At 40.6% G+C, this 23,437-nt stretch overlaps 3 protein-coding genes across 3 annotated transcripts; all 3 read left to right on the top strand.

Moving 5' to 3' along the window:
* Positions 1–440: 440 nt before the first annotated feature.
* ubqln4 (ubiquilin 4) lies at positions 441–6,772 on the top strand. Its single transcript, XM_020644538.3, has 7 exons — positions 441–631; positions 2,457–2,608; positions 2,703–2,839; positions 3,048–3,418; positions 4,000–4,115; positions 4,209–4,380; positions 5,529–6,772. Exons 1-7 carry the CDS (start codon positions 485–487, stop codon positions 5,667–5,669), a joined length of 1,236 nt encoding a protein of 411 aa, XP_020500194.1. The 5' UTR covers positions 441–484; the 3' UTR covers positions 5,670–6,772.
* An 858-nt stretch (positions 6,773–7,630) lies between these two features.
* On the top strand, positions 7,631–10,067 carry lamtor2 (late endosomal/lysosomal adaptor, MAPK and MTOR activator 2). The gene is made up of 4 exons (XM_020644518.3): positions 7,631–7,833; positions 8,876–9,038; positions 9,195–9,284; positions 9,469–10,067. The coding sequence occupies exons 1-4, from the start codon at positions 7,766–7,768 to the stop codon at positions 9,523–9,525; spliced, it is 378 nt and encodes a 125-aa protein (XP_020500174.1). The 5' UTR covers positions 7,631–7,765; the 3' UTR covers positions 9,526–10,067.
* A 745-nt stretch (positions 10,068–10,812) lies between these two features.
* Positions 10,813–23,048, top strand: rab25b (RAB25, member RAS oncogene family b). The gene is made up of 5 exons (XM_020644487.3): positions 10,813–11,150; positions 18,055–18,250; positions 21,074–21,267; positions 21,589–21,669; positions 22,456–23,048. Exons 1-5 carry the CDS (start codon positions 11,114–11,116, stop codon positions 22,572–22,574), a joined length of 627 nt encoding a protein of 208 aa, XP_020500143.1. The 5' UTR covers positions 10,813–11,113; the 3' UTR covers positions 22,575–23,048.
* The last annotated feature ends 389 nt before the right edge of the window (positions 23,049–23,437 follow it).

Below are 23,437 nucleotides of genomic sequence, written 5' to 3' on the forward strand. Positions count from 1 at the left end.
ATATCGTATTATTTTAATTCAGACCTTTAATATATTTAAGGCACAAACGGTGTTCATTGGAAAAACAGCTTGTTACATTGCTTTGGCAAAAATCACAATGTTTTTTTAAGCGATTCTACATCATTGTTGTTGTAATGTGGCGTCCAGCCACGAGGGGCAGCACTGAGCGGATACGCCAGCAGGGAGGGAGATAAACTAATCATTTCCCTGAAGTACATCCCCCATCTGGGAAGTTCACTGCTGAGCCACATTAACCGAGTCACTATTTACCATCTATAGTTCCAATATACTCTTTGGTGAAGTGTCTCGTATATTGTGCTGCTGCCTTTCTTGGCCCGGACGGAAAACAGGTCAAATGGTCAAAAATGTAGAAACGGAGAAATGTCTAAACATGAACACCAGGTGGCGTCAATCACCCGATTCAGCCTGAACCCTGCCGGAAAACACCACAGAAGAAGAAGCAGCAGAAGAGCTACTGGCAACTATGGCGGAGAAAAGCAGCGCGGACAGCAGCGGCGATGCTATTAAAGATGAAAATGTGGCCTCTGAAGGATCTATGATCGTGGTCACCGTCAAAACCCCGAATGGAAAAGAGGACATCACAATTTCAGGGGATTCTTCTGTCGCCCAGGTGAGTTTACTGACGTTTCACATCCGTGCGGGCCGATATGATGCTAGCATGACAAAGCGTCCTCTTAGCTAAAAGGTTTTTTTTTTTTTTAAATGTTGTCTGTGACTTTCATCCTCACGGGTGTTCACGTGTTGGCTGCCACATGTCACATGTTTGCCCATTTAGATTCAAAGCTGTCCTAAAAACTGTGATTACTGAAATGGCAGCAAAGGTAGACGTGGTGTAACGGTGTAAAGAGCGACCCTGTCAAATGGTACCTGTCAGAGGAAAGCGTTAAGAAATGTCAAAAAAACTGTTTGTGTATAAATGACTAAACTTACCTCTTTTATCTTTTTAATGTCTCTTTTGTGAGACACATGTCATGTTTGTGTGTTTACAGTCGTTAAACTATTACAACCACGGAAACTCGTCGGTTAACAGGGTCACTGGTTACACCGTAACACCGGTCGGGATCGGTTAACCAACATTACTAAACACATTTTAGTGCCTTTTTCTTGTGACCTTTGTACACTGTTAACAAATGGCCAAACTAAGAAACGTCATTGTGGATTAACTTGGTCAATATGTTCAGGGGGCTTTGACCCTTTTGATGTCCTCTGTTAATGACACTTTCACTGTGTTTGCATAGACACTAAAAAACCACTGTCTCCTACTGCTTTTGAATAATTACTACGAGTTTAAAGAGGACATATTATCTGCTATCTATCTATTAACTGCTGTGGTCAAAATATAACATGAATCAAGCACCAGAGGAGGTTTGTGAGCCTGTATAAACCAGCTCTCTCAGAATGCTCCGTTTTGGTGTGTGTCTCTTTAAATGCAATGACCCCCCCCCCCTCCCCTGAGTTTTCCCCCGAAGACATCACTCCTATAAAATGGCAGACATACGCAAAAGTTTTGCTCTAGGCTGGGGGTGGAGATACCAGGGGAGGGGAGGGGATTTATTTTATTATAAGAATCTCACTGTGATGTCACAAGTTGAGCAAATTTGAAATGGAGTATTTTTCTCTGTGTTGTAAGACGTATGCAGACCACAAACAAAGGACTGGATGGGTTTATTTCACATTTTGTGGGTCGGTTGACGCTCAGGTTACCCGAATAAATGTTAAATGGGCTATATGTAACTTTTAAAAATACTGCGTTTGTAGTGATACCGCATGGCCGTCAGGCGAACTGCACCAGTAACCTGTTGCTCGCTCTCCCTCGCCTGCTTGTCATACGTGCTCGTACGCACACAAACGAGCATCATCATCAGCCGCGAAACACTGGATATTTACCGGCATGATGTTTACAGGAGGTAAGTGGTCATACACATGTGAAAGTCTGTGAAGGAGTCTGTGTGTCTGTATTCATTCTCCATCCTACAAACGACAGTCTCGGCAGGCACTGGCTGAGAGCGGGAGTGTGTGATGAGTTTGTCCATCTATGAGAGCTCTTACGGTGGATAGAAGTGTGTGGAAGGCGGCCTCTGGCTGTGGAGGTGAAGACCGGGAGTGTGTGATGAGTTTGTACTGTTGATCTCTGTAAGCGGAGTGGAGTGAGGAGGACGTTGAGAACGTGCATAAAATGTCACTTCCTGGAGCTTTCGACAACGAACATCTACTTTTTCACATCAGTTAACCATTTGCGTATTAATGGGCGATAAAAAACGATTTATAGATGTAAAAAGTTACATATAGCCCCTTTAAAATAACACTGTAAAAGTGGATTTTTCATAATTTGTCTCCTTTAATGTTAGTTTTCTACACCCTATATTGTTGGGGGGGAAAACTGTTTACTCATTATTGATAATAAATTGCCCTTGCTCTTTTTTTCTTTTGTCCAGTTCAGACAGGAGGTCTCCAAAAAGTTCCAGGCCAATCAGGACCAGCTGGTGTTGATATTTGCTGGCAAGATTCTGAAGGATGCTGATGCTTTAAGCCAGCATTATATCAGAGATGGGATGACTGTTCATCTTGTTATAAAGACCAACGCAAAGTGAGTGCTTAATTTGTTTTTGGGAGATGTGTTTTGGTTAAGAGGTAACGCCTGCTTAAATTGTTCACCTTTTACATTTTCTTTGTCTCTTAAGACCAACAGCTGGCAGTACATCTCAGGCAAGTTCTAGTTCTGCAGCAGCTCCAAATAGCAGCAGCAGCAGCACCGCTGCTGCAGACAGACCAGGAGGTGGCATGAGTCAGAATCCAACCCAACCTGCTAATGCAATGAGTAAGAGTTAATGTCCTGTCTTGTTTTCCCCCCTTCTGTCCTGTAAGTAACTGTTGATGAAGCTATGGATGTTTTCTTCTTTTAGACACTGTACAGTTTGACACACCAATGACAGAAAACAACACAAATTAAAATGTGATGATTTTGCTTTAATTTGTTCACCATGAAGTATACCTACAAGGCACTAACCTCCAGCTCTCCTCCTCAGGTGGACTTGGTGGTGGACTTGGTAGTGGACTTGGTGGTGGACTTGGTAGTGGACTTGGTAGTGGACTTGGTGGTGGACTTGGTGGTGGACTTGGTGGTGGACTTGGTGGTGGACTTGGGGACCTGTCCAGCCTGTTGGGTCTGGGCTCTGGTTCCACCAACTTCATGGAGATGCAGCAGCAGGTGCAGAGTCAGCTGATGTCAAACCCACAGATGCTGTCGCAGGTCATGGGGAGCCCGATGGTCCAGAACATGATGTCCAACCCAGACCTGATGAGACAGATGTTGGCAGGCAATCCTCAAATGCAGCAATTAATGGACCAGAACCCAGATGTGTCCCAGATGTTTGGAAACCCTGAGCTAATGAGACAGGTCAGTGTAGACTGGTGCTATCTTGTCAGAGCTCTGACATAGCAAAGACAATAAGCACTGGATTTGGGTTAAGAAAATCTTTCTTGTCCCCAAGGGGCATTTTTCTTTGCAACAGAGTTTCATACAGAGAAAATATACATCATTTGAAACAGCATAAAGACATAAATACATCTGTTCTCAGACCAACCAAGTCAGTAATCAAATCTGAGCCTTTACAATCGGGCCTTGAAAATTCTGGACAAAAAAACAACAAGACACCATCACTGCCGCATTTCAAGTAAATACAAGATTTTAATTTTTACAAATTGGACTGACTCCCAGTATGTAAAGCTTGTGTTTAAGCACCTAAACGGACTTGCTCGTCAGCCTATCTGCAAATACATATAGAGACTACAGGGCTGCAACAGAGCAAGTGGTAACTGTAAAGTTCCATTTTGCAAAACATCCTTTGCTCAAACGTTTCTTCTGTGAAAGGAGTAAAATCCTGGATCTCACTACCGGATCACTTGACGCTTACTGCAAACTTCCTCAGGACTGTGTTAGGTTTAGAGTTGACTTTTGTTCTTTTTGTCTTGGAGCAGTTACAGAATCCCACAACGATGTCCATGCTGACCAATCCTCGAGCCATGCAGGCCCTCGTGCAAATCCAACAAGGCCTGCAGACCCTACAAACAGAAGCCCCCGGATTCATGTCCAGGTTCCATCAATTTGCTCTAAATATAAGATAACTAACTCTGAGTGTAGTTTTAAAAATGAATGTGTATTTAAATGTATGCATTTCCCTCTCCAGATTGTCTCTTGGAGGCCTCCCAGTTCCCCCATCCACAGGGGGTAGCATACCTCCAGTAAACCCACAGCCTCCTGGCATGCCATCAGGAGCAGGTCTCCCCTCAGCCAGCAGTCCCTCCCAGCAGCAGCTAATGCAGCAGATGTTACAGATGTTTGCCGGCGGTGGGCCATCAGTATGTTTCATCCAACTGACTTCATTTTTCCTGTTAACAGCTCCTTTTTTTTTTTTTTTTAACTCAAAAACAGATTTCTTTATCTAGTTAAGCTCCTAACTTTTTAGGATTGTTACTGTTATTAAGATACAATAATTATATTTGTGGTGTTGATTTGCAATCATTGCCTTTAGCAAACATGTATGTAAAGAATTTAATTTCAAACCAAAAAAGGCAAACTGTTCTGGAAAAGTTGAGTTTATTTGCTTCTTGAAGGAACTTTCAGTTTGCGTGGAAGCTGGCGCCCCCTGTAGGCAAAGAGATGCTTCTCATCTCTTAGCTGTTAGAAGTGTTTTTCTAAAATCTCACCCAGCTTTCTCTGAAGAGTCAAAGGCATTTCTTTTTGCGAGTCTGCTGTGAAAAATATAACAAAAGCTCTCTCTACTGTCAGTCAGTGTCACATCTACCCCATGACAGCAGATATGAGCATTCAAAAAGACTGTTTAGAATCCACCTTGTTGCTTATGATCTGGTTTGCTTTTGTAGGTCATAAACATGTGTTAGCATGTAGGTTTCACTTAGTTTCAGAACCAGCTCAAACTCCTCACAGTAGCTTTAAAATGTGCATAAAAGCATATACAAATACACGCCAACCAAAAGGTTGCAGTTCTCTGTTTAGTTACGATAAACTACCAGCTTCAGTTAAACATTCATAAAAGGATGGGACAATTCTTTTTAAGTTCAGATCTAAAAGAGTCAGGGGAAATAGTTGTTCTGAAATCAAAAAATGTCACTTTGTAAACAGGGAAAATAATGTCAGCTGTAGTGTCACCCACAGAAATCAGCTTTGTCAAGTGTGAATGAAAATAGAAAGTTCTAGGCCTTTCATCAACATATTTTTGTATTTATTTATTACTTATTGATTGATTTGGAATTTCAGTAGAAGTGTAAGTTGTCACCGCTGAATGTCTCGTCTTTTGTTTTTGTTTTTTTTAAAAGGTTTGAAGTCCTAACACTTAAAATAGTATGGGGTGTGAGTGGATGAGTTTGAACATGTTTTGATGCTGTTGTTACAAAAAAAGTTCCTAAATCAGCTGTTTTATATGAAAAAATAAATGTTTGTTGGAACCTGTGTAGCTGTATCTGACCTCTTGTGACGTCCCTCACAGCTTCAGACCCCAGAGGTTCGTTTCCAGCAGCAGCTCGAGCAGCTCAGCGCCATGGGCTTCATCAACCGCGAAGCCAACCTGCAGGCTCTCATCGCCACGGGAGGGGACGTCAACGCCGCCATCGAGAGACTGCTGGCCTAACTCGCTCAGTTCCTCCTGGGGTTGAAAGGTGAAAAGACCAGCAGAGTCAGGGACGGTTATGGGTGATTTTAAAAAAAAAAAAAGTTATTTCCAACAGACTCGGTCCTACGCTGAATGCTGTGAGCTGCTTCTGCAAAATGATGCCAAGACCGTCGCTGCTGGGACCGCTGAGTTACTCCTGCAACTGTAGCTGGAGATGATTTCTGTAAAGACAAGTGCTTATTCAAAGGATTTAACATTATATTTAATTTAACAAATTCTATTTAGGTGGTAAGAGTTTCAAATCTAAGTTCTGTTGCAGTAGGTTGGATGATGCTCTTATTAGATTCGATCTGTTTCTGTCTTTTGATGGGTTTTTTTTGCCTGGTTTACTGGTATTTATAGAAGTTAAACATTTTCATTATCATAACTGAATCACGCGAGGATGGTCAAACTGCTGCCTCGGTATTTGGAGAGGAGGAAGTGAAAGTTTTCAAGTTGGAGAACAAAGGATGTATTGTGGGTGTGGAAAGGGTTTGACAGTGTTCTTTTTTTTTTTTCACATTTGGAGGAAACTGACTTTTCCACTGCACTAAAACACGCCCCCCCCGTTAGATTAAAGGTTGTGATTGGTCTGACTTGAACCAGGCCGGTTTAAATGTGTCTAAAGAAGAGGAAGAACTATGAATCCTGTGACGTTGAAGGTGCAACCTGCCATACTCTTACCTAGTTGTCGTTGCCTTCAAACCTTTGGTTCAAGTTGATTTCTGGTCGAGTAACATTCCAAAAGTAAAATGAAATGGGACATACTCCTGATATTTTTGTTTGTTTTTTTTCCTAATAAATTGATTCTGTCTCAAGTGTCTGAACAGGTCCCAGATAAACAACGGTGATGCTTAAAATAAATTTGGATGAGCCATTCAAACCCTGTTGATTAAAGATGAAGTAAAACTCATAACAATTACGGTTGTGTATTTTTATACCAGCAGTGCAGAGCCCTAAATATAACGTTGGGATCTGCAATTCCATACACCGCTTAATGATCTGTGAACTCTTTTATTGTATGACTTGTCTGGACAGAAAAGTAGGCTTTTTTTTCAATCCAATAAACCATTTACAACTTGTCTGTGCTGTCTATTGCCTACTGTATTATGTTGAATTACACCCCGTCTTTAAATACATTTTTTCCAACTCCTGTCATATTTTAATGATCTATTAAGTATATAATTCATAAGAATCTAAAATATACATACAGCTACTGAGGCACTTTTTGTTTGTGTTGATTTTTGGTGCCCCCTGTGGACAAAGTGGTACCTAATTTATTTGCTGCTCTTGTCCTATTCATGACTAAGTATTGTTTTCTGATGAAAAATCTCATCTTCTAAATCTATACTGTGGAAAATGTAAATAAAGCTTCTTTAGGCAGCTGATTTTAATCACTTGGTCTGATCTGAAAGAGGGGAAATACTTGTGCTGAAATAAAGAAATGACGCTTCAAGTTTATAAACTGGGAAAATAATGTCAGCTGTAGTGTCACCCACAGAAATTGTAGTCGATTGTGCATAAAAAGAGGAAGTTCAAGGCCTTTCATCATCATTTTAATGGTCTATTAATTATATCATTCATAAGAAACCAAAATGAACGTAGAGCTCCTGTGAGGCGCTTTTTGTTTGTGTACATTTTGGCGCCTCCTGTGGACAAAGTGGTACCTCGTTTCTTTGCTGCACTTGTCCATTGCTGCTTGCCACAAATGTAGCCAAAGTTATTGGGGTTATTATAAAATAAAACGCATGACTTATCATGTGTAGGCTTTAGGATAATTGCAATACATACAAAGAGTTTAGAAAAAAAATTGGCAAAGCCTCCCTAAAATTAAAACCACTCTAATAAAGAGCCGCAAGAAACTGTGGCCTGTTTTCGCTTCGCTCGGAATCCCGGCGCCTACAATTCCCACAATGCATTACGAAGGCTTCCGGAAAGGGAAGCGAACAACACAGTCAGCTGACTTGCCTTTGTGTTGATGAGTAGTTTTTAACAGTTTCAAGGCCGTTTTTTTTTGGTGACAATTTCATATTTGACAGTATTTTGTTTTATCACCGATAAGTTAAAAGGTAAACATGTTACGACCGAAGGCGTTAACGCAGGTCCTGAGCCAGGCGAACACAAACGGAGTCCAGAGCACACTGTGAGTACTGTTAACTAGTAAGCAGCATGCTACCGAGATGCTAGCTGAGGCAGGAGTGTTAGTATATTTAAACAGTTTTACTGATACTTTTATTACCCTTTACAACGCTGTATTTTACATACAACTAAATACGAATAGCTTGTTTAAAAAAAAAAAAAAAAACGCTCATCATTCAATAAAATATTCCGCCTTGAGTCAGGTGAGCAGGCTAAAAATGTAGAAATCAACAACCTGATTTTTACTTTGACATCTTTTGGTAACTATTGAAACACTTTAGGAACAAATGACATGTTTTTTTTTTGCAAGCAGTGCATCTTAAAATATATCAAATGTAATGGTGACTGAAACATTGAATTATTATTATATTCAGTGGCGATTCTAGAGTCTGTTTACCCCCCCATGTGCATCCATCACTATTATATCATATTTTAAACTACACCAAAAAGTGTGATCAGCTTTTGCTCAGCAGCACAGTGAGAGGGAGGGCTGTCATGTGTGGACCCCTGAAGGAGGTATCCTACTGTCATTGCAAACACATTTAGAGCCATTCCTGTGGTTGAAGGTTTGGTAAGCTCGACGTCACTGTAAATGAGGAAAACCTCAGTGTCTTTAGAGTTAAAATGAAGGGTTTCAATTTAGTTTAATTGACAAAATATGAATACAATAAAGTGCTATACATCGCCAGGTGTATTTGCATTATTCTATGATCAATTAATCATCATTTCTAAACATGTGAGAGGTCATGGTTGTATCCATAGACTGCACGTCTCTTAAATCAGACTTCAGACTATTGCTGTATGGAGCACGATGCGTTCCTGTCATACCAGCTTAAAACTGTCAGTCGAAAAGTCATGAAAATGAGCTCTAGCAGAGAGTGGGAACCCTGTATGCACTGTAATGTGATTGGTCAGTTTATGTCCCGCTGCAAACCTTACTGTAACTAGCTGTAGATCTTCTCAACAATGTTAAATTAAGATCAGTCAAAGTCTTTTGTGAAATAATTCAAATCTTTATCTGATGGGTTCTTGAACATCTTCAACAGCTTGTTGAACAACGAAGGTTCCCTCCTGGCTTACTCTGGCTACGGGGACACAGACGCTCGAGTGACAGCCGCCATCGCCAGCAACATCTGGGCGGCATACGACAAGAACGGCCACCAAGCCTTTAACGAAGACAAACTCAAATTCATACTCATGGATTGTATGGTGAGAAGAGCTCTCGTGTTTATGAGGACTGATTTGTGTTTTTGACATTTAGACCTGATACAAACTCTGCTCTGTCTAAAGGAAACTGATAAATGATCAGTGAGTTCAGAACGTAGTTTCCCTTTGTGACCTTCTCGCTCACTGTCTCTCTTTTAGGAAGGAAGAGTGGCCATTACCCGTGTAGCAAACCTCCTCCTGTGCATGTACGCCAAAGAGACAGTCGGCTTTGGAATGCTTAAAGCCAAGGTGAGACTTATGACACGTTTGCGTTCAGTCATTTGCTTTCACAATCAACCAACGTCTCACTTTCAATGGCCTGGTATTCATGAATTCTCCCTTTTTTTTTCTTGTACATGCCAATCTGGCTTTTAGATTCGAGGGAGGAAACAGGGTCCTTGTTAACACTGATCTGTGTGTGTTGTGTTTACAGGCGGAGGCCCTTGTGCAGTACCTGGAGGAACCATTAACTCAGGTAGCAGCATCATAGTGAAGACGTGTCTGTCCCTTCTGTCTGCCTGGAGAGGGGGAAAACAGCTTCATATGATCCAGGTTATTCATGGACTACTGTAACATTCTGTGTACATGCATATATATCTACGAGTGTGTGAGTGAACGTGTGTGTGGGGTGAGGGAGGCAAGGGTTGAACAGTGTATTTATAACCATGGTATTAATCTAAAAGCTTGTATTGGTTTTAAATATTGGCCCGCTGCTTTGACTTGGCGTCTGATGGTCTGTTCTGAAAGTCCACATAGTTTTTCAGGAGGAACTCTGGGTGTAAAAATGCGAAAATGACTCCGCATTTTCTGCAGGGTCCTAGTTGATTTACTCATTTGCAGTTTACGCTCAGGCGTGCCGATCACAGCGAGGCAGAAAATTGAACATTTTGAAACCCATCAGAGGGCCTACATGCAAATGATAAAAAACGTTTGTGGAATTCTTCATAAAAATGTTCTTGCTGATGCAATGCAGTGTGGATTATTTTCTATATGTTGTTGTCAAATAAATAAAAAATGGAATCAATATTCAAACAGACTCATTTTGTGTCTTTGCTCTGCGCTGACTGCTTGGTGTGACACGAGAGGGCTCAAAGATCAACATGACAGATGAGTAGAAGCAAGAAAGAAAATAAATCAGGGGTCCCAAAATGATCCATAAAATCAAAACTTTCTTAAGGAGAGTTATTTACATTGACGTTTTCACAAGGATGTCTTTAGTGACTGCTATGAAAAAATAGTCCCAAAATCGCTAGTGACAAGAGGGTTTTCTTGTATATGGTAATAGTCCGTGGTACACACCTCAATTAAACACGACATTGTGAAAAATTGGCCTATGAAGATGTTGTTTTGGGACTCTCTGCAGCTTCATTGACCTTGACATCGTCCTCAAGTGAGCACCATAAAATAAGCCTGATTGAATAATCCTGGAAATCCTGTCTAGGAAGTCCAATTTTGAGGATGGAAAGATATCACTAAGACCAAAAAGAAGTGTTCATGGTGCAATCTATGTGACCTCTCAGGCTGAAATAGAAACAACAGACCTGTTCAGACAAAACTGATCAGTAAGTTTCACAGAAAAACCATCTGATCTCTTAAAGGTTGATTTTCTGACTTGTTATGATTAAGAAAAATCACTTATTTCCTGCTTCCTGCGTGCAGTGTAATGTTGTTCCAGCAGAAGGCGCCTGACAGACTCACTCAGCCGTACCTGTGAGTCACCCCACCTGTCCAACCTGCCCTGCACTCACTCCACGACAAAGACACGCCTCCGCGTCTGCGCCGCCACTCCCTGCCACAGACCCTGCCTGCTGCAGCAAAACAACCTGGATACACTCAGCATGCCTTGTTCAAACAAGCCAGCTTTCTAGTAACCCAGATAGAGAAGGGCAGAAAGCTGGTGACTTTTATTCATGTGTCCAAACCCACACTTTGCAGCTGTTTCCTCTGCTGAATGCTGACGGTCTGAGGGGCAGTCGGGTCGTGTTGTGAGTCAGTGTCATCTTACATCCTGAGGGCAATCTGTGAGTCCTGGAGACGCGATAGTAACCTGTAGGGCGGCAACATTGAATGGACACAATATGGGGTCAGATGAGGCCTACAACTTAGTCTTTAAGGGTGAGTACGTTTTATCCTGTTATTATATCTTCATAAAGTCTTTGAAATGTGCTCTACAAAATGCTCCTCTGTCCTTTAAATTCCACTTCCTTGTTTATCATTTATTAACTTGGCATTTTCCATGAGCTGGAAAATCTGTGTCAAGAGAGTGCACAACAGTATTATCAAAGAACAGCTTCAGATACAGTTCATAATAATACAGCGTTTAGGTAACAAATGAGCAGAAATAATGTGCCTGTGTGTCAGCAGCTCAGTCAGCTGGTTGGGTAAATAATGTATGCAGGTGTTTTGCAAGTGTCCAAACACCTCAGGTGAGTTGCAGCATTATGAAGCGTGTGTTACAACAATCACATTAACACTTTGAGCACTTTGTCCCTGAGTGAGTGAACTGTAAGCATGCATCACATACAGGCAAATGTTGAAACCAGGATGTGAACTTCTGCTATCTGGAGCATTTTATGCAGCTCAACATTGTAGCACAGCATGTCCGGTTTAAATCTGTATATCTGAGCCAAAAGGCAAAGCATTTCACACATACAGTACGTTTAGCTCACATCCACGGTGTGAAAGTGTCGTCATTGCATCTGCACAAAGCTTCTTTTTTTTTTTAAATTACTCACTCTGTTTGTTCTGTGCCCAACCTACGTGGCGGAGTAATCATTTCTTTTATGCAGCTGGTTAAGACACCAAAATGGCTTTGATCAAACCAGGAGTTAAAGTCTTTAAGAAATGTGAATTGGGTTTAGTTACAGTTATGAGCAAAATAACATATGGATGGTAAAGTCAGTTTTATTAACATGGACAAAACTCACCAGATAATGACAACATTATCTATAGATCGACTCCAGTTGGTAAAGAACTCAGCTGCCAGGCTTCTAACCAGAACCAGAAAGCATGACCACATTACGTCTGTTTTAGCATCTCGACACCGGCTCCCGTGTGTTTTATTAGAAAGATTTTACTGATTACTTTTAAAGAGGACATATTATACCCCTTTTCCACCTTTTCAAACAGTCCCCTGTGGTCTATGAATAATAATAATAATAATATTACATGAATCAAGCACCAGAAGGAGGTTTGTGACCTCTTGAAACGGAGCATTTTTCTCTGTGTTGTAAGACTTATGCAGACCACAAACAAAGAAGTGGATGGGTTTATTTCACATTTTGTGGGTCGGTAGACACTCAGGTTACCCAAATATATGTTCAAAAACACTGTCAAAGTGGATAATATGTCGCCTTTAAATCTCTCCATGGCCTTTCTCCCAGCTCCTTATCAGACCTTTTACGACCATACAAACCCACTCGTACTTTGAGGTCTTCGGGCAGAGGTCTTCTGCTAATTCCAAATTCAAGACTAAGAACTGATGGATATAGAGTGTTTGCCGTGAGGGCTCCACACTAAAGTCTGCAGCAACTAAGAAGCTACAGACAAAGATATAGATCAGAGGTGGATATATAGCAGTGAGAGCTGCATTCTATGCAAGTAGTAGCCACCTAGCCTAGCTTAGCTTGGCAAAAAGACCAGACACAAAAACATAGTCAGACTCTGTCCAGAGGTAGCAAAATCTAATTCCAAGGTCTTTTAAGTTCATGACTAACTTGATATTTCTTATATGTTTAATCACTGCAAAAACTAGATTATAAAAACAACATGTGGTGGTTTATTGAGTTACGTGCAGGACTGTTCGCCTTAACCACATGCAGTTGCTCCTTGAGTCTTTGCTGGTTGTCAAAATCAAGCTGGTAATACTACTCCAAGAAGTCCTTCTCCTGTGAACGAGAAGAGGGGACAAAACTTCCTCCTGTCCCGCTCCCCATTTTAAGCTAAGCTAACTACCTTTGGACTTTAATCTCATACTTACCATGCAGACCTGATGAGATATTTATCTTCTCACGTGACTCTCACCATGAGACTGAATAAGAGAGGTATACAATAAGTAGAAGGAAAGCCAATTTTGCAGCAACAGATCAGAGGAATACCCTCCTGATTGTTGTCACTGAATAAACCGACTCGTGGCTGCGCTGCTCCAAACATCGAGATACCTTCTCGTCTCGAAAGTCTGAGCAGGTTTTCCATTCCTCTCAGTGATTTACAGATAGCTCAGAGAAACTAATCAGCAAAATCAGTTTCTGTAGAATTGGCTTGGAATGTGGAGCCTGCACACTCTCGACCCTCGCATACTGTACAAAAGAAGAAGAACGCTACGGTGGAAAGTGATATACATATGCTCGCAGCCTTGGTATTAAAACTCTTCTTTAATGATACTTTAGCACATACTGTATATATAGTTTATTACAGACTGATACATACGATCAGGGATATGAAAGCCTCTGTACACCCACACAGGTGTTAGTAATTAGACCATGATTACACCTCTTCTCTGGAATATGTGGGTGTGGTCCAGTTTGATGACAGCTCCACTGTTAATTTAAAAGAAACCGTTAATGGGAAGGAGGACTTGGTGACGCGTTATCATGCTTAGGATTTTTTACATCACACATTCTCACCGTAGCTCCTAATATTTACAACCTGAAATCACACACTCATTCCTTACTCCCATAGTGGACCATATAGTGCACTCATTCGGCAAAACTTTAAAAAACTATTTCAGACACTACTCGCTCACTCGCCGGCCACCAATGTGCAGCATAACTCTGGCCGAGGATCAACAACAACGGTTAATAACGGCATGAATTTCAGTAATAACTTAAATTATACTGAGTGTATTTTCACAAAACAGTCATGAATTATGAATACATAGAAAATATTGTATTTTAAATAAATAATTAAACATGTTTTCACTTGTGCCTGTCGTCATGATCAGGACAAACTGTCGTTTCTCTGCTGACAATCTGTTAATCTTGATTAAAACAGATCAAAGATTTCAGTGAAAACGCCCCCAAATGACGCTCCTCTCGTCCATCTGAGAGTCAAAAACCGCTCTGAAAAACCATTTAGCCGCAATGCATGATGGTACATATTGCTTGGATGATGACCATCGGTTGAATAATATTTACAGTCTATGGTTGTACACTACTTTACACAATGCATTGTGGGATACAATGAGTGGACCATATAGGGTATGACACATCCTAATCGTAATTAAAACCCCTGTGTGGACGTACAGAGGCTTTAATGCACGTTTTAAAAACGATGCTTTGTTTTTTTAAATTGCCATTTAAACCTGATTAAACCTGGAGGATGACACATTGCTCTGCTGGAATTCATATAAGTAGTGTTTGAGTTTCCAGCTGGACTTGAGAGCTGTGAGCTGTGACAGCAGTGTGTACAGTACAGTAGTTACATTTCCAGACTTGAAGGTCAATAAAACAAACAAAATGAAACTTTTATCCTCCCTGCAACGCCTCAAGTACGTCCCATCAGCCAGCGTCCTCAGAAGTAACAAACCAGGCCAGGGAGCTTTGAGGCCTCTTGTCTTGCATCGCCATAGAAACCAGAGGTATTGTTTGCTTAAGAAGTTACTCAGTTGTGAAGGAGAAGAGGGGGCAAAACTAGGAAAACAGGCATTCTCACCTCGGGGGGGGGGGGGGGAAGCATTACAGTCAGAGGGAACAATTCAAGTAAAACCAGGACCTTAGACTTCAAGTTAAACATTTTGTGAGTTAAGAACCAGGGGGGCCAGGACGGTTTGTGGTTTCTGTGTCCCTTTAAATGTGGTGGAGGGAAACTGTGACAGTATTCTTGTAAATCTGTGGTTCTGACTGGTGTCCAAGTGAAATTAAAACTCTGATCAAAGTCAGTTCTGGTCCATGAAAGCAACCTCACCACAATGTTCTTTTAGCAGCTTGTCTTGCAGCAAGTGGAGTTTACTCAGTAGTCAATGAATTGTTAATGTTCTGTTCAAACTTAATTCTAAAGACATTTTAAGGACTTTTTTTTCCCATTTTGGTTTAGAAGTCAGGGTTCAAAGTTTATTCTTGATGATTTGGAGAAAAGAGTTGGGAAAGCAGTCTCACTTGAGCATTGTATTCTGTATCATAAAGTTGGTGGGTTTTCTCTGGCACACAGGCGTGATAAACACCTGTTTCTTTTTATATGTTAACCCCTTATTGAAAGTTTGCCTTTTCATGTAGCATCTATGTTGAACTATCAAGCTCGCTCTGCTGACGCTAGCGGTCGGGCCAATGCTTCAAGTCCTGTGGGTTCACTCTGAAATAAGAAAATCCACCTTTTTTTTGCTCCAAACATGTTAAAGATTCAAATTTAAGACTTAAGCATTCTGAACACTTTGAAAGACAAACAAAAAATGAACCCAAACAAAAAAAATGTAAAAATGATCATACATACAAATGACTATTTTTTGGAGCTTTGAGGTATGGACTTGTTGATGCAACACAGCATGCAGCACGGTAATCATTTCATCTTGATATTTTGTTTTCATGATTACAGGAAGCCAAAATCGTAATTGAAATTGAAACTCGATTAAGTGCCCAGCACTGCTCAAAACTAAAAAGGATGTAATTAAATCACAACGTTTCAACCTTTTGTTTATCTTCAGATGGTCGTCTTTCCACCTGAAGATGAACATATGGTCCAACTGTAGTACAGTATGGAATAAAGAATTTTATTAAGGTCTTGCTGCTGTCTTTTAATAACTCTGCACCTACGTGATGTGCAAATAATCAGCCTTTTTTAAGCCCATAATCACAAACAATCATCTCAGTAAATGTCATGTTCAGATTTTCGGTCCAATTGTTTTAGAAGTGTGTTGAAGGCCAACTAACCAGCACCTTCAGTGCTCACAAAATAACACAGAATATCACCTTAAATCTGATGAGAAATTCTAGGGCTCTGGTGGAGCAGTGGTTAGTGCACGCTCGTCCATGTATGGAGGCTGTAGTCCTCCAAGTGGGCGGCCCAGATTGAAATCCGACCCGTGGCCTCTCCCCTGCATGTCATTCCCCACTCTCTCTCTCTCTCTCTCCCTGATTTCATACTATATCAACTGTCCAATCTCTCCAATAAAGGCACAAAAAGCCCACAAATAAATCTGAAAAAAAAAAAAAGAATGGGAAAATTCTGACATTGTGTCGTAGCATAGCGTGTAGATGTGAAACCGCTTAGCATGTTACTTACTGGCCTCGCCTAAAGCTTGTCACATGTAACTTCCTTTAGGAAAACAATTGTCTGTATTAACATTTGAGTTTTTTTTTTTTTTTACACATTTATGGATTAAATATAACCTGTTTGTTATTTTAGTTTTGGGTTAATCTTTTTATTTTTTTTACATTATGACAGAAAGGGGTTAGCTGACGTTGATTATGCTAATCGCAGCTAACAGCCTGCCGACTGTACTCTCAGATTTAAGCACAGCCATGATGGTCATGATTATCTAACTCTGCAAAAAAAAAAAAAAAAAAAAAGCAAAAACGTGTATTTCTAAAACTGTCCCACAGGCTTGTCGCTCTGATCACACCCTAAATCCATAATTAATTGCTGTGAAGATGTCACAAGCATTGTGTTGAGCGTTCACATGTTCACACGCCTCAGCAAGAATCTGACTGTGTGTCTATTCCAGCTCTGCAGTTATCCCAGTCTTACAGTCTTTCCATAATGTGGTCATACTTTCCTATCTGTGCCAATTAAACCAAGCCTCTTTGCGCTCTGAGTCAGCTGCTAACGACTGAAACCCAAACATTAGTCACCGACATGTACAGAGGGGGGTGTCTGTGGTATTTCTCGTCCTGTTTACCCAGCAGGATGGTTCCTCCAACCAAGATTAAAGGAAATAGCAGCTTGACTAGTTCCACCTGATTTGGAAACACTTCACCCGTAGATTGTTGTATTTCCTGAAACTAAGGTGCTTTTGTGAGGGGTATTTTTTGTCAGCCAAACAGACTTTCAGTTTGAAGAGGGGGATGTGTAACCTATCCCTCTAAGAAAAAGAAGAAGGCTTTAATTTGTCCTTCAGCTTTATTCAAATACGGTCTTTACACACCAATAAATATGAGGGGACATGAAAAAGAAAAGAGTGCTTAAAACCAATTTTGGGGAAAGTAAGAGAAAAATAAAGAGACCCCTAGTGAATGAAAAGCAAAAGAAAATCTTCAAAATGTCTATAATTAAGTCCTCATCATCTAGACCACTCCTGTCCAAACCTTTAATTCTCCCTGTGCTTTGCTTCCTTTACTTGTCCTATTCCCTCTCTGCTTTTTAAAAATAATAGTAAAAAGAAAACTTGGTTTATTTTAGAGTTGTCATTCCTGCAGTGCATGCTGGGATAGCCAACAACTTAAGAAGCTGTTTATTTTGTTTTTTGCCGCTGCATGCTCGAGTTTAAATGATTCACTTCTATCACATGAAGGTGTGGTGGGTTTATTTTAAATTGGGAAATCGTATCCCTCATGGTGTAATTACCCGCTGTCCCTGACAGCTAAGACTGAGGACTTATGGGGCTAAAGACAAAGACACACCTTGACTAAAAGCTACAATTAAAAGGGGCTGAAAAGGATAAATTGGGCAGCACAGGGTTGGCTCATGTTACGCATAGCCATTATGAAGTTTGTCGGACTATTTGGTTAAGTGGTAGCTCAGTCTGTAGGGACTTGGATGGGGAATTGGAGGGTCGCTGGTTTTAAAAAAATCAAAAATCTGGAAATTGGTCTGGTAGCTGAAGAGGTGACAGTCCTGAGCACTGCCGAGGTGCCCATGAGCAACCCCCCCCCAACCCCATCTGTCTGACATCTCTCCATTAGTGCATCCTCTTTGTGCATAAGTCCTTATTCCATCCTCTGTGTGTAGTGTAGCATATTCAACAACAGAGTGTAAAACTGAATTTCCCTTCTCTGAGTTAATAAAGTTCATCTTCTTCTTCTAAGTTCTGCCACAAACACACGCAACTGATTGAAACCCTTGTGTCTCTTATTTCTGTCCCCTGCAGTGGTTCTAATAGGAGAATCGGGCGTAGGAAAGAGCAATCTGCTGGGCCGCTTCACCAAAAATGAGTTCAACCACGACAGTCGCACAACCATCGGGGTGGAGTTCAGTTCACGGACGGTGCAGCTTGGAGGTTTCGCCATCAAGGCCCAGATCTGGGACACAGCCGGGCTGGAGAGATACAGAGCCATCACCTCTGCGTGAGTATTATGAATCAGCACACCTGTAATCTGTAATAGATCCATTAATATAAACACGTGTCCCAAATACATATTAAAACTGTGCAGGATGTTAGCATTATTTGTATCAAGTTTCAGATATCCCCAACGTCGTCTCTCCTCGGATGAATGACGTCACTTTTACTACTCTTGTTTATTGCATATTGGGCTTTCGATTTCTGATACCTACATGTCATTCTTCCTGTTGGACATTCAAAATATCTGTTCTTCCTTAGAAAAACTCTCATGTCAGACATCAAAGTGTTCCTTGTTATAATATTCAAAATTACATAACATATCTTTTGAACATTTACAGACAAACTTTATATAATGCACATTTAGTTGATGTTTTCAAATATATATATATATATCTGTCTATTTGTTTAAAATAGGTACAGTCCACCATAATGATTTTTTATTTTATTTTTTTATTAAAGATTTTCTTTTTGGGCTTTTTTGTGCCTTCAATGGAGGAATAGGACAGTGGACAGAGCCGAAAATCAGGGAGAGAGAGTAGGGAACAACACGAGGGAACGGAGCCACAGGTTGGACCCGAACCCGGGCCACCCGCCCGGAGGACCACAGCCTCCACAGATGGGGCACACAACCACTGCGCCACCAGCGCCCCAACGTTAATGAACTTAAAGATGTAAAAATGCCAGATTGTAGCGACTGTATAAAGGCTAATTTCCATCTGTAGACCCTTGTGGTACAGGTTTGTGATACACAGGTATACACGTTTACATATAACCACAATCACAAGCAAAAACCAAACAAGTAGATGATGTTCATATTGGACGCCAAATGTCACAGAGGCGTAAATATCACTCCTTGAACAGACAGTCTGAATATGACTTTAGTGGTGACTGATGGCTCACATTGCTACCTTTGTTTGTGATTCATAAAGGTGTCGTGTTTGTTCATGAAAAATATGCCAAATGAATAAGTGACATGTCGTACTGGTGGATGCACTGGTTTAAATATTGCACTCATATTAAACAGGCACACAGTTTGAGCGTAGCACACAGAAAGACAGATATTTAAATCAACATTTCATGCTTGTTTTCTTGCTCTATAGTTCTTGAGCAAACCTGTATGTCAGCATCTTAAGGTGGTGCTGCTATCAGCCAAAACACACGCAGGGACAAGCAATGATCCTTAGCTCCCTCCCACATTACCTGAAAAACAACCAGCACATTCTGCACTCCTGTCAGCTTATGACTGGCACATATGGGTTCAAAAACTCCAATTGGTTAGAGCAGAGACTTTGTCTGAACAGCTCTCATCAGGTCACTGTCCTATCCGAGGGCACTCCTGATTCATTCTTTTTTTTTTTAAATTAAACTAGAAGGATTAACAGCTGAGACTGGTTTTAAAACAATAGAACCATGTCAGTTTTATTTTTAAGACATGGGAAAATATGAGGATATGCTACAGCGCTGGATTAGCTCTTTTCTGACAGCTTGGCTTTTTGGGTAATTACTTGCAGACTTATTCCAGCATGCAAATTCTCGCTCCCATGGAATTTCCCATTTGTGCTGTAACAAGCAGCTAAAACCTATTAAAGTGGAATTAATTATGCTAGTGGAGGAGAGGAGCAGAAATGTAATTTTGAAGGAAGTATTGATTGGTTCTTCACTTCAGACCAATTGTCATTCATTATATTTTTTTAATGAGAACAGGAGAAACTACTTCTTTTTCTCAATTAGGATAGGAAAGTACTTAAAGCTACCACAGGTGATATTTTGAGTGTTACAATGGATGACGTGACAAGATTAAGTGCAGCGTGAAAAAGGTTATTTAAAGACTTTTTCAAATATGCATTACCGAAAATGTCTATAAGATTTCAGGGCAGCACAGATCTTCCCGTGTTTCCCATTCATAAATGTCCCTCACAGTGTGAAGTTTTCACTGACACATGGGGCCTGGGATCCAAGATAGTGGACAGAAATCCAATATGGGGAACATAGCAACAGAGTCTAACATTATAATGACAGTTTTTGTCTTAATGCTCAATGTATTTGGACATAGTCACAATATCAACAAATGAGTGGACAAGAAAACACAAGACAATCACACTGGTGAAGCATCAGTTCTGTGATCTCAAGTCACCTTTACTGCCAACTGGCTTGCATTGAAAAAGTCTCTCAGGAAAAAGGTCCGGGTAGAATAAGGGAAGAAATGTGTCTGTTTGAGTTAAAACATGTGGCTCAAGGAGTTTTGTGTTTGTGCATGTGTGTAAACATCATCAATCATGAACCCACAGAGAGTTAGTACCTGACTCTGAGGTTCCCATCTAACTCTACATAATAATGATGTTTCTTAACTCAAAGTTCAGTTTTTCTGTTTATCATCACTGTCCTTATTGTGCCCTTTTCGCCTATAGTGTCTTAAATAATATACAATATACTAGATGCTTTAAGTTAGCATTTAGCCTGTGAACATAGTAAGGGATTTATCACCTAAAAAACAAGTGGTTTACAAGCTGGTGGAGACCAAAATAAACCTTTATTGTAGAGACAGGACAGTGGATAGAGTCAGAAATCTGGGAAAGAGAGAGAGAGAGGATTGGATTCCAACCCGGGCCACCCACTTAGAGGGCCTAGCCTCTGTAGATGGCGCGTACAAACCAACGACTAGGCCAGTGGCGCTCCAGTTGTAAACTAACCTTTCACATTCATTTTAAACATAATATCAACAGCTATACAGACAGCAACACTCTGACCTTCAAAGTGGTATTACATGAAACAAAAGGCCCAGGTGTTACACAATCACTTACTGTAAAGTTGGATCACCTCTGCACAGGTATTACAGAGGTGCAGTTGGAGCCTTGCTGGTCTATGACATCACCAAACACCTGACTTATGAGAGCGTGGAGCGATGGCTGAAGGAGCTGTACGAACATGCTGATCCCAACATTGTGGTGATGCTGGTGGGCAACAAGTCTGACCTGGAGCCCGAGAGGTCTGTGCCCACTGAGGAGGCTCAAGACTTTGCAGGTACAAAGTGTACAAGTGTAACCTTGAATTAAACTGAAAACTGAATTTAAAAAGTGATCACTAAACTGTTTGTCCTGTCAATGTTTGTAATTTCTCAATCATGTTTTCTTCACGGTGACAAAACTGACTCTAAATCCCCAAATTGATTTACAATTAAAATATATTGCCTGATGATAGGGCCCAGTTTAGCTCCTGAAATCTCCCTTTTCTTTAAGAATTATTAGATAAAAATAGATATTATTGCTTTACAGTGACACTATAACAAATGTGCATTTTATAAATATCATGTAACCTAAGTAGTATTTTATTTGTGTTATCTAGAAAAGAATGGTCTTTTGTTTCTGGAGACCTCGGCTTTGGCATCAACCAATGTGGAGGCAGCATTCAACAATGTCCTGGAAGGTAATTTGTTTTAATGTATTAAAGAGGACATATTAGACCCCCTTCTTACATCTTTTCAAACAGTCCCCTGTGGTCTAAATGAAACATCTGTGCTGTGCTTTGGTAAAAAAAAATAACATGAATCAGGCACCAGAGGAGGTTTGTGACCCTGTATAAACCAGCTCTCTCAGAACGCTCCGTTTTGGTGTGTGTGTCTCTTTAAATGTAATGAGCCCACCCTGAGTTTTTCCGGTAGACATCACTCCTTCGCTAGGGAGAATAAAAATGGCCGACCTGCACAAAAGTTTTGCTCTAAGCTGGGGGTGGAGTCCATGGGTGGAGATACCAGGGGAGGGGAGGGGAGGGGAGGGGAGGGGATTTTTATTTTAACCAGAATTCCACTGTGACATCACAAGGAGAGCAATTGTATCTCGCTTTGGGGCATGATTGACTTTCTTGGATCTTTCTGTGGGCATATCTCCCTTTCTCTTTCCCTCCATGTCTTCCCCAATAAATAAATATTATTTGTAAACCTGCCTTCATCTCCTAACCTCATAGAGGTTTGGAAAAAGTATTTTGATTGACTGCTTTCGGAGAAACGTTTTCTGTTGAGTTTTGGATTTAAATAAAAAAAATATTCTTCATGAGTTTCTTCATGAGTTTGAGTCAACTTTCATACAGCAAGGAAGTGAGTTTGTTAAGTACTTTGTTTTGATAGTTGTGAGACTTTTTTCTTCTCAAAGCCTGGAAGGTTTCCTCTATTGTAGCACCATGTCAATCTTTAATTTTGTTAATTTTCTGCCACAGAGATCCGCAGGAAGGGGGGCAGTAAGCAAATAAGTCGCAGCTCTATCAGTGCTGTGTCTTTGAACAACTCCAGCTCAGGAAACACAGAGGAGAGTAGGCCCTGTTGCAGAAACGTCTGATCACAAGGACCTTCAGGAGACCAGGGGACTCAGGGGTGCCGAACTCCTCCTTCACCCACAATGCTTTGCTAGAGCTTGAAGATTATGGGGATGATATGGCAACACTGGGTGCCAATGTTAACTTGGAAAAGACTGATACAACGGTTTCACAAATTGCATGCTGGTGATGTATTAAAAAGAGGATTCATATATGTGAATGAATGTATCTGGATAAACATTAACTTTGAAGAGTCCCTGCTGACTATTGAACATAGGTCAAAAGTAAACACATAACTGTGCTACTTGTAAGGTGATATATTTATGATCCATGCAAATATTTGGAAATATTTTAAATGTGCATTATTCATGACAACAGATTGAGGGCATGTTTTGTTTGTGCAGATGATGAGTCTTCCTGTGCTTGTACTCCAGCTGATGACGTTAAGAGGAGTCTGATTTATTCGCTGACGTGAAATTAAAAAGAATATGGAGAAAGTTGGTCTCACAATGTGTTATTTGTCTCCTATGATGAACGATATGAGCACAAAGCTTCTGTGAGGAATTTTTATCTGGCCATGACCTGGCTGGAGTTAATGCTGAGGCCTCTTTATGACCTACAAGTGAGACCATGCACAACGAGAACACTTATTTCTGTATCCTTATTTTTAATGTCTGGAAACACTGATGCAGCAACAGCACACCTGAAAGAGACTGTTTACTTTTTCTAGGGCAAAACTTTACACCTTTGACTGTTAAAAGAAAGCAGGATGAGATTCTTTTGTCAAAAACTGCTATATATATATATATATACCAAAGAACTGTAAGTAAAAGGGGACGAAGCCTGAGTGACATCACCCATAGATATCTGCAGGGGTCTCTGAAGG

Source organism: Labrus bergylta, chromosome 8 (assembly GCF_963930695.1).
Source record: "Labrus bergylta chromosome 8, fLabBer1.1, whole genome shotgun sequence".
Classification (NCBI taxonomy): domain Eukaryota; kingdom Metazoa; phylum Chordata; class Actinopteri; order Labriformes; family Labridae; genus Labrus; species Labrus bergylta.